Consider the following 11,798-nt stretch of genomic DNA (forward strand, 5'->3'; position numbering starts at 1 on the left):
TACGCGTTATCGAGCTCTGGAACTTTTGGAATTCTGTATTCGAAAGCAACTGGCTGGCTGCCGTTCGAGCAGCGTAGCGACGCGACGCGACGCGACGCGTTTTCAAACCTAAAGATCGGGATCCGTTCGACAATGTTTACGCGGGACCGGTGCTTTGGCGGCGATACACCGATCATCTTCCGTTCTAAGAACACTGTCCTTTTGTCGAATCGCTGTCAACCTGTAGAAGCGAGCAAGTAACAATTCCGGGACACGGAGAAAATCTCGTATTCGACAAGGATCACTCGTCATTTGGAATTTTATACCTTTTCCACCAAGATTCGGACGAACATTTCGAAAATGGTAACAACGACGAGAGAAGGTGAAAGTTGGCGTCGTTTGGTTCCCGAAGGAACCATCTTTCGTGAAGGTACGGACGATGTCCTGTCGGTTCTGTCCAAGCTTTTCGACAGTTGTCCATTATCCATCGAGCCATCGTCGTGGTCGGTATTTTCACTACCTACGAGATTTCGTATTTTCGTTTTCTTTTCTTTTGTCTGTTCGTTTCTCGTTGTCATCGTTGCGACGACTAGGACGCAGACATCGTATACGCTATACCTTTTTCGGATCTCGATAAGACACGATACAATGCATAGATGGATCGAATATTCCAATCCCTGAATCATAACAGAGGGGCGGTATTAGAATTTCCTTTTCGTTGTTGGTACTCAAGGTAGCTCTAGCTGGGCGTAATCCATATTTGAGACACATGTAGTACCTGGAAGAGGTTGTATAAACATACACATGTCCGATTCGAGTCGCGTCGTTGAGCGCAAACAACTTTGCGATTATGGTTTACACCGACCGTCTATCGGGAAATTTACAATATTTCCATCCGTCTTTCAGGAAAATTAAATCGTCCGCGAAGACGTATCGGTTCCGCGTGCATTCACCGCGAGACCACACACCGTCCATCCTTTGACCACGAGGCCAATAAACGGTGCCATGCCCGTGAAACGTGTCGTCGCGGAAGTCTCCTTGAAACTTTGCATCTATTTCGGACAAAGAAACGCGCGCATCGTCTCGATTTCTTTCGACGGAAGAAAAACCAACAAAAAGAAAGAAAAAAGAAAAAGGAGAAATAATCTGTATTTCGAACGTACATGCATACGTACAATCGTATATGTATATTTTGAAACCAGTATTGTGAAATGGGCTCGGAGAAATGAAAAACACGTACAAACTCTAGAATACGAAGCAACCAAAATGGTCGTGTAACGGTACGCGTCGACTTACGCGCGAGAAATGTTCGATGTCGTGCTCAAAACCAGTACATACGATAGTACATATATGTATATACGTTCGTAGACACAATTACTGGCGTTGGCCAGCAGCTTGCGTACACCTTCTTCTTGTCCTCGTTTCGTTTGTAGATGCTCGCGAAACTCTATTCCAATTTCTTTGTCAGAAAACTCTTTCGCGCTTTCGCTATTTCTTTCGCACTTCTCAAGTCGATCCCTCAAACTATTCTTTTTCTCTTTTTCTTTTCTTCTTCTGCTTCTTCTTTTTCGGAGAGGTTGGAGAGAGAGAGAGAGAGAGAGAGAGAGAGAGAGAGAGAGAGAGACGCAAAAGGTTACGAGAAGTCGTTCGCGAAGCGACTTTGCCATGCCACTTTTTGCAAATTGTACTAACTATGTGGGAAAATGTATGTGCCGATTCCATCCATGCCAACTGCATTCCAAGTACCCTCGTGTTGGCTTCCATCGACGAAACGCGTACTACCTTCTTCAAAATGTTTCAAACGCGCCTCCATAGTGTCTACGTACTCGTCAACCTTTATTTTAGTTTATTTTTCAAAAGCTTTTCTTTCCTCGTGTTTCATTTTTTTCCGACCAAGAGTAAAATCTGAGGACAGTTTAGAATCGCACGCATCGATTCAAACTTCAGACATCGTTTGTATCCTGCTTCATGTTACTTTGGATATTCACTATGTATATGTACATGGATGCCGCTGTATCGTCGTTATTAGTTTGATTTTTACATTTCTAAAGTTCGGGAGAGTTCAATTTCACCGACCAGACAAGTATTCATCTTATGCTTTATAGGCGACTAACCACGTCAAAAGATAACGTTACTTAAAATGACCTCGTATAAGCGACGAGTCTCGAAGAACTTCCTAACGGAGTCTTCTTGTGTTTTTTCTTGCGCACGACGCTACGCGCAATTCCTCGACAGAACAAGCTGCCCAAATATTTCTTGAATCGGTCGAAAGATTAAGTGGAAAGGGAACTAGAATAAGCGAATACCGTTAATCGTTCGTTCGTTCGTTCGTGTTCCAAATCGAGAGTAAGAAACTTTACTTGTGTACATACATGTATGTATGCATTATATAGCGCATATGTATCTACGTGAATGAGTATACCTGGCGGCGACGACGCGACGTCGTTCTTTCGTTTCTTTTTCTATTGTATTATAATTGAACTGGACCGTACATGCGAGGGGAATAAGATGTGATGTCGATTTTTTCTCGAAAATTAAACGGTGATATTTAATGTTACATGGTCGACCGATTTTCTTTGAAATTTATTGCGACAAGACGCAAGAACGCGCGCTATCCAGAATGTGCCGTCAAGAAGGCGATTTATTCGGTCGATGTACCGTTAATCGCCGTTAATCGTCGACGTTCTATGGTCCTGTGGTAAAATCGTATTCGAAAAGGAACGATTCGATTATCTTTGCTTTTAATTTTACACGATCGACATCGGATTTTTCTCGTTTGTCCAAGGATTGCGGTTGTCGGGTCTAGCGCCGCGCCGCACCGCGCCGCGCCGATACCAAGTATCAACGAGAATTGTGCAAAGAAAAATTGTCAATTGATTCAAACGGACACGAGTCGGGTCGTTCGCGTTGTTATACATACGAGTATCGACATGAACAGCGAACAGATGGAAAATTCTCCGATCGTCGTATTCCATGGCATGCTTCGAAATATTCTACATACCGTTCTATTCCTACAGTTTCTCTCTGCATTCTTCCTCTTCATCTCCTTTTATTCACTTCGGTTACTTTTACGCTGGTCCTTCGACCTCATACTATCCCTTCTTCCTTTCCTCTTCTTACGTTTCCTCTCCTTTTCTTTTTTCCCTATAATATATATATATATATATATATATATATTTGTGTGTGTGTGTGTGTGTGTGTGTGTGTGTGTGTGTGTATATATATATATATATATATATATATATATATATATATATATATATATTTGTACATATATATATATATATACTCCCATGTATTCCGACATCTCCGTCTGTCCTTCCAATGCTGGTGTCTGTAAGCCGTACCGACCAACATCTCGACTCTCCAAGTTCATCCTTTCTCCATCTTTTCGTTCGAAAAGAACGAAGAGCACGTTCCCCCTCCTTTCGTGCTTCTCTTTCTCAGTCCGATGCACTCGTCTGAACGAAGGATTCGGCCAGGCAGTTTGCGCTCATCCAAGGTAGGAGACAGTAGAAACGACAGGTGGTACGGAAAGACTAACGAGCAGAAGGGCGGCGAGCGCTCTCGCAAACGTACTTTTCAAAAGGACACACGCGCACCCACACGCGTACACCTACTTGTGTATACATATATACATATATACATACATACATACATATATACATATATACATATATACATATATACATATACATACATACATACATATGTGTATATATATGTATAGAATATACGTATACAGTTGTAACTGTATAAAAAGGGATAAAAGGAAACAGGCAAGAGAAAAAGAACAGACTGACTGCTTGTAAATCATCAGCGAGAATATAGTAACTCGGTGGTTGTCTATTCCGGTTAAATCGAACGTCAACGACATCGTTTGATACCGTTTGGTTTGTGAAAGAACGCTTCCGGCATCATTTCTCGTTACTATATTTTTCATATACTACCGTGTTCGGCTACTCGAACATCGACTGTCCTCATCGACGATAAACTGACAAGACGATTAAACAGACAAACAACTAGAAGAAGAAAGAAAGAATAACTAAACAAGTGGCAGTGCGCGTAAAAGCGCAAACGTTCATTCTCTCGGGGAAACACATGTTCCTCTTTCGTTGACGATATATTCGAGATTTTCGAGGTATCTATCAGTGAACTGATTTTCCTCATTATTCGTGATCGTCATCTATCACCGATACCATCCCAACATCGTAAAACTTTAATGGTTACTTTATATCCAAGTAGTTTTAAAGAGATGCAGTTGTGATTTTGAATGAACTCGTTTTATCTTTTACCCGCTTCTGTATCCGATTGTTAAATGAATTTGTTTCATTCGTTCCCATTTCTCTAATCCAAACTTCATATTTGCCATCGTTCATTCCACTCTACTCCAATCTATTCTATTTTCTACTATTTTATACAATGACGAATTCCTTAAAAATATACATATTGTGTGTGTGTGTGTGTGTGTGAGTGTATATTTATCGAAAACTGTTTTCCGAAGAAAAGTTGTTCGGTATCCACAGCTGAACGTGCTTGGCGCATTTGTCGAACGATTTACAACGCGGTGGAAAACCGGTCGTCACGTTAAGGCGATCGTCGTCTGTAAGGGGGTAGCAAGGGATCGAAGGGTCGTTAACCGAAAAGAAGAAAACTAGACTCTCGAGTTTTTCTTTCTTTTTTTCGTTCGTCCTACCTTTCTTACTTTCTTCCTTCCTTGCTTCCTTCTTTCCTTTTTTCCTTCTTCCCTTCCTTTCTTCTTTCCTTATTTCCTTCCGTTCTTTCCACGTATTTTTTCCTTTCTTTCTTTATTCTCTTCCCCCTTCTCGCATCGCGTTTCGTTACAAGTTTCTTATCCGTCTCAAGCTGCTGTGCAACATTCGACGATACGTTTGTCCATTTTCTTTCAGATTATTCGAAAGAGGAAGCAAGTATGACTTTGGAATGGTTTTACGTAACATTGACGGCATTCGCGGTGTGGATGTACTGTTTGAATTTGAGCATGGGCGAGCCGTTTCCAGAGAATACCATGGTTCTACCGTCTAGGAAATTTCTTAAATCTAGGTCAGTACCTGGTTGTTCCGTTTTGCCACGGTGTATCGGTCGGTTCGCATAAGCTTCTTCATGGGAAAATATTCGATTCGAGTACACGATATAAAACAATCACGCGAAACGTACAAACGAGTTCGAGATCGTGAGAAACGATTTCGCGCGAGTCGCGAAACTCCGACAGAGTAATAATCGGGATAGAACGTATTACGTGTGGCACAATCTTTGCGTTATCTTTTTTTAGCGCGGTTTCGCCAGTGTCAGTCTTTGCGGAAACTAAACGGAACAACGAAAGAAACGGCAACGATCACACGGCAAAAAGAAAAGGTGGAACCAGCGATAAATCGTCCGTGGTGAACGACGTCAAGTTGTTGTATCGTTTGCCACCTTCTCCTGCCAATTTGCTGAAACCCGATGGGTTTCAGTTTTACACTTACAACGAAAGAGGCGACATGATCACGAAACAAATGACTCCGCAAGAAATTCAAGCTTTGATCGCCAGCGGAGGACCGGATCATTCGAATATAGGGGTTCAAGAACCTCAGAAAGCTGAGGATATACTTACCGGTGGGAAAAAGGTCTGTAAACTAACGGGTGTACGATTAAACATTCTCTACTTACATTAGAGTTTAATAAGCAGTTTAGTAATCATTTATATTATACATGTTAGTACTCGGTTCGCAGGTGATGGATGTCGTGGAAAAAGTGCAAAACGTGCTCAAGAGCGCTATGAACAAGCCGCCAACGTTAACGGGAACAATCTCGAATTCGGTGCCGGAAAAAGCAAACGTCGAATGGAGCAACATTCTACCGGTTATTTTGGCTGGTGACAAGCACGGAGACGTAGCTGACGATACCCGTTACGTCGAACGATTTACAACGACGCCAACCATTCGTTCGTCCACCGTTCGAAACGATTACACTCTCGAGAATGCGTTCGCAACGGCGTTTACGACAACGGCTGGACTCGACAACGGCATCAAGTTTGCCGAAACAACTCCTCATGGATTCGGGGAGAATAGAACGCGACAGACCACTTCCACGACTTTGACGATTTCGACTAGCACCGCCAACACGCCCACGGAAACGGAAAAATTCATGATACCTGTGGCCGTTATAACAGCTGAACAGAAACCACAAGCATGGCGTAGTACCACTCAGAGTCCTATTTTTCAGAAAATAACCGAAATTTTGCCATCGACAAACGTCGTAGCCAACGTCGAAAATTACAACGATAACAGCAATCGTTTGTCCTCGGACGGAATTGACTCGGTAAAATCAAACGTCTCCACGGTTCCTGTCGATGCTACGAAAACGAACGTTTTGCCCACCGTATCGGTGGTAAGCGCGATCGTAGAATCGACGACATCTATCGTTTATTCGTCAACGGGCCAAACTAAACCGGCATCCGCGGTGGCTGATACGTCGGACACGTCGACCACTTGGACCACGTCGACCACGCCGAACGTTGCTACAGAACCGACCTCGTCGATAAGCGCGAGCAAAGCCGAGGCACCGATCATCAACGTGAATTCATCATTTGCAACGACGCCGTTTTACTCGCCCTCCGTAACCCCTGCCACAGGCACGGATCAAATTAGCACAGCAGGACCATCGTCGGTGCTGCAACAAGAAATAAAACCAACCGTCTCCACGTCTTTGTCCATGGAGCTGATAAACTCGTTGTCCAGTATGATCGGTCAAGTTTCCGAAATTTCCGTGTCTTCTATTCTACCTATATCCACCGATTTCCAAGGGCAATCGTCCCACAACGAAGTCGAGGGAAAAAACCGTGAGAATAATTCCGAAATGTGGAAGAGCGCAACAGCATCGTCACCGATAGACGTACCGATTAAATTACCTACGACCGATGGAGGGGCGGCACTGCCGAGCATGGCCGATACGTACGACGAACCTATAGAAGACTCGGTCGCTGGAACAGCTTCCACGATGCTTCCGCGGATCGATCAAGATCGAGTCACTTGGAGCATCCCGCCTGTTGCATCGACGAATTCGATACATTCCGTTGGAGGTATCAATTTCACTAGTACTTGGACAACGTTCCCCGATGACCACGCTACGCCGAATTCTACTTTGTCGGAAAAGTATACCGATTCAACGGAAACGGCGATTACAGAGGGACCGCTCGGCGCTACGACCAACGCGACGCCCGTTACCTTACGAACCGTGGTCAAACCGTTCGATTCGATGAAAACAAATTCGACGGATTTCAAATCTTCGTCAAAAATATCGGACGTTATCGAAAGTATGCTCGAAACGGTATCGACCGAAGCGAATAATATCCGTTCTACGGAGCCACTTGCTTTACCAAATCTTCCGTCAGAGATTCTTCCTCCGAAAACATTGGCCAGTGGTCTTATCACCGGCTACGAATTTACCGACACGAATAGAAACGTTACAGCTGTCGTCGATACGGACGTTCCTTTGAAACTAGAGGTACACAGTCGTCTGCCTTCTGCGACGGAGATCTCAACGAATGGCAGTTCAACGAACAAGAATGCGAACGAAACGATTTACGTTAAGCTAATAACACCGTCGAATCCAGCCAAAGGACCAGGAACGTTCGAGACGACGACCACAGTATCCACTACGCGAGTAGAAAACAACGCAACGACCCTGTCGAAAGATACGAATGACATTCCAACGACCGATTCATCCGTATCCGGTGTTGCTGCTTCGATCGACGCATTTACGGACCGTGCCAAGGTTTCTTCTTCTGAAAATATCCATTATACGACTACAGTATCGAGCAAGGAGTCCAGTGTTTTTCTCGATTCGAAACAGTCGATATCGCATGGTACAACGAACGTTGACGAGATCACCGAACCCTCCTCGATAATTACCAAGCTCGAAGAAATTCCTCTGGAAGCATTTAAAAAGGACGATACAACCTCGGCTACGGACTCGGATCGTCTCGATGGAATCTCATCGACAGAGTCCATCGTACAAGTTGTACACGATACGTCGACGACATTCGATCGATCGTCGACAAACGAGCCGACATCAACGGACACGAGCGTAGATGCTGTTGATCCAACGATCGATAGTATTGCTATCGTTGCTGATATTACCGTTACCGACGCATCGATCTTACCAACGAACAAAGAGACGAACAATTCTTCGAATACAACGATCGATACACCAAGCACAAACCTACCTAACAAAACAAATTCGGTAGACGTTGATTCGTCGAAAAACGAAACGACAACAGAATCGATCTATCCGTTAACAGGAACCGAATCGAAATGGAATATTACGCGTAATGTATCGACGAATGAAACGGACAAATTCGAAAGTTTATATCCGAGCGCAACCAACACAACGGACGACGGTAATTTTGACGACAAATGGCAGCGGATAACTTTACACGAAACAGTTGCAACGTCGCCAACAAAATCTACGACGTCGACGACGACGACGGCTACGACGACTACAACGGCGGCGGCGGCTACGACGACTACAACGGCGACGACAACGTTATCGATGCACGAGACCAACTCGACGGAAAATGACACACGGTATCAAACGACTCCGAACGAGGTGAGCGAAACCTCAACTACCGTCACCGTCACACTGAATCCTTCAAAGAGTACTGGCGGACTAGATAGCAGCACTAAAAACGCGAGCAACGATATCGTCAACTTTTCAAGACTTTGCAACGAGCTGGCATTGAAATTTTGGATAGCGGCAAACAAGGGATTGAGCACCGGCAGATCGCTTGCCCTTTCACCGTTCGGAATGGTCAGCTTACTAGCAATGATCTTCCTTGGCGCGCGAGGATCGACGTCCGACCAAATGAACGAAGTTCTCGGGCTCGATAACGTCGTTACTTTTAATCCGCATTTAATTTTCCAAAATGTGACGGATGCTGTAAGCTTGGCAAGAAATCAGGGCATCGCGAACGCGGCGTTCGTTCGCGAACTGTTTGCGGACAAGGTGAAAATTCGGAAATTACTACCGTTCTACAAGGAACAGGCCCACCAATTTTACGAAGGACTAGTGGCCGAAGTCAATTTCGCTACCATCAGCGATCTCGCGCGTCGACGAACCAATCTCTTGATCAGAAAACAAACTGGCGGTCGAATCCGAGATTTCGTCAAAAGTAACGCTGTTCCGTTAAGATCGCCCCTCGCGGCCATTTCCGCGAACGTGTTCCAAACCGACTGCAACACCAGTTCGGCCAGCACAACGGGACGAGACGGGGAATTATATTTCGCGGTGTCGTCCGCGCACAGATTGAGAAAATTGATTCCGGTACCGGCAACCGTTTGGCGATCGAACGTGCTCGCCGGTTACGAACCAAGCTTGGATGCCACCGCGATCGGCCTCGGCGGTGCCGATAAATTGGTTTCAACGATATTCCTGTTGCCCGGCCAGCAGGGTCACGCCGCGCCTGGCGACACCTTGGACCGGCTCGAGCAGAGGTTGGTCAAGGGAGCCTTCCGGGACGATACGTGGAACAAGCTTCTCAAAGTTCTGATACCCAGACGCGGTCTCGAATTACAAATACCCAAGTTCAGTCATCGATCTGTCGTCAACGCTACCGCTGCTCTGAAAAGAATGGGCTTGGATCGGTTGTTCTCGCACGATGCCGACTTCAAAGGGATCAACGGAATCGGAAATCGTTTATTTTTATCCGACATCGTACAGGTAGTCTCTCGCATCTTTCAAATCGCGTGCTTATGCTTATGCGCTGGATATCGCCGATAATTAACCCATCTTTCATCTTCTTTCCAGATGAATCTGTTTAGCACGTGCGGCGATGAAAACACCGCCAACGGGCGACATCATGTGGAAATTTATCCAGCGAGTCCTTTATCGCGGGAATCTTCGAGTCACGATTACCAACACCGATCTCTGGACCTCGACGGACGACAACTGGATTCTGATTCGGTCGCACCAACATTCGACTTTCGCGCGAAAAATCATCCAAGAACCGTTTCCACAAGCGGTACCTTGTCCGGAGTCTCCGAAAAACAAACCGAAGACAGACCAAGATTGAAATTGGATCAACCATTTCTCTATTTCGTACGACACAATCCGACCGGTCTTATTCTTCACATGGGTCGTTTCAACCCAAGATTACTTTAACTTGGCAACGTGCGCGTTTTCGTTTCCTTCGTCAACTATTTATCGCCATCTATTTAATCTCGCGACCTATTTACGTATCTCTGTACGAAAATTCTCCCCTACGTTTTTCCATTCATCGCCGTCGTTACACGTATTCGCGTCTTCGCATTTCAACTAGTTTGAACTTTATTTCGTATTTATTTTCGTGTTTCGAAATTCTTCTCGAGCACTCTGCTCTTATGTGTACGCGATTACGTGTAAGGACAAATACGCTTCTGCGATATTAGTCAAGCTTTAATATCAGCAGGATCGTTCGAAAGAAACTGTTCTATTGCGCGTAGAACATGAAAATACCTACGTGAACAGATACGTTCTGGTTGGTGGTCTCATCGACTCGATTCTCAACAGAATAATCATTATTATTTTTATTTAAAACGAATACATTTATCAAATGTTTCGAAAGACTGTTTCTTTCTTTTTTTTCGGAGAAATCTTGTTTTCTGACTTGCAGGACAAAACGCGAAGCAATATCGTGCGTGACAAGGTATTGTTAAAGAATGGTCAAAAGCAGAGCAACATGTATCTTGTATCTTGGTATCGGTATCGATGCATGTAACAGAAAGTGCAATGTAAATAAAGCTCACGAATTATTTGTCATTGGAAAAGTAGTCGATTTTATTCGAAACCATGATTGGTTTTTCACGCAGATTTTCAATCCTAACCACTTCGATTTTGGTTGTCGTTCGGATTGCGAAATATTGTTTCTTTAACACTAACCCTAACCCTAGCCCAAAACCTAACCCTAACCGCTGACCTTAGCCCTAAAACCTAGCCCTAGCCCTAACCCTAACCTCTGACCCTAGCAATAAAACTTAACACTAACCCCAAAAACCTAATCCTAACCTCTGACCCTAGCCCTAAAAGCTAGCCCTAAACTCAAAAATCTAACCCTCACCGCTGATCCTAACCCTAACCGCTGACCCTAGCCCTAAAACCTAACCCAAACCCAGAAAACCTAACCCTAACCGCTGATTCTAGCCCTAAAACCTAACCCTCATGGGAATATGGGCCAGAATCATTTGTTCTGTTCTTTAGGGGTTGGATATTAACAGAGAGGAAACGAGAGTGTTCACGACCGGGATTATAGTGTCCACTAGTCTAATTTGTAGCTTCGACCGGAACCTGCATCATCTTATGTGCATCATCAGCAGCGGATTCCAAATAATGCCAGAGTGAATGCTACTTCTAGAGGCTCTTCTATGTAGGCTCTGATCCAGCCCAAAAGATGATGCAGGTTCTAATACAGGCTAAAAAGATGATGTAGGTTCTGGTCCAGGTTAAAAAGTTGATACAGGTTCTGTCAGGTGTATAGTTTATGGCCGTGTGTTTCCATGTGGCTGAGCCATTAGGTATTACACGGTTGGGTACCGTTTCACATCTCGGACACTTTAGTTCGTGACCTAAGAGCAAATGTTGTTTCTTTGATACGGTAGTCATGGAATTTTATTCTATTATTATAAATAATGCTAAGGGAGAGTAGCTGATGTAAAATATTGAGCTCTAGTGGCCGCAGGGCGCGCAGTCTAGTTGTATGCGTATAGGTTCACGGTCGATGTGATCGAGTTGATTGTTAGTTAATCGATATGTGATTTCTCATGTGCTTTGCATAGTTGTTACTT

The 11,798-nt window shown here is 44.4% G+C and overlaps 1 protein-coding gene across 3 annotated transcripts; it reads left to right on the top strand.

Moving 5' to 3' along the window:
* The first annotated feature begins 224 nt into the window (after positions 1–224).
* On the top strand, positions 225–10,784 carry LOC143357683 (uncharacterized). 3 transcript variants are annotated; one of them, XM_076794217.1, is made up of 5 exons: positions 225–409; positions 4,890–5,043; positions 5,273–5,606; positions 5,713–9,699; positions 9,787–10,784. In XM_076794217.1, the coding sequence occupies exons 1-5, from the start codon at positions 340–342 to the stop codon at positions 10,138–10,140; spliced, it is 4,899 nt and encodes a 1,632-aa protein (XP_076650332.1). In that variant the 5' UTR covers positions 225–339; the 3' UTR covers positions 10,141–10,784. The 3 variants fall into 3 exon arrangements, with proteins under 3 accessions (XP_076650332.1, XP_076650333.1, XP_076650335.1); XM_076794218.1 differs by having other exon boundaries at positions 284–482; XM_076794220.1 differs by lacking the exon at positions 225–409 and adding an exon at positions 3,209–3,481.
* The last annotated feature ends 1,014 nt before the right edge of the window (positions 10,785–11,798 follow it).

Source organism: Halictus rubicundus, chromosome 10 (genome assembly GCF_050948215.1).
Source record: "Halictus rubicundus isolate RS-2024b chromosome 10, iyHalRubi1_principal, whole genome shotgun sequence".
NCBI lineage: Eukaryota > Metazoa > Arthropoda > Insecta > Hymenoptera > Halictidae > Halictus > Halictus rubicundus.

Bases quoted from the DNA above. Each gene is read 5' to 3' on its own strand.
- LOC143357683 (XM_076794217.1), top strand. From the start codon at position 340: ATGGTAACAACGACGAGAGAAGGTGAAAGTTGGCGTCGTTTGGTTCCC. The intron at 5,607-5,712 runs GTCTGTAAACTA...CTCGGTTCGCAG, and splicing joins TACTTACCGGTGGGAAAAAG to GTGATGGATGTCGTGGAAAA. The intron at 9,700-9,786 runs GTAGTCTCTCGC...TCTTCTTTCCAG, and splicing joins TTTTATCCGACATCGTACAG to ATGAATCTGTTTAGCACGTG.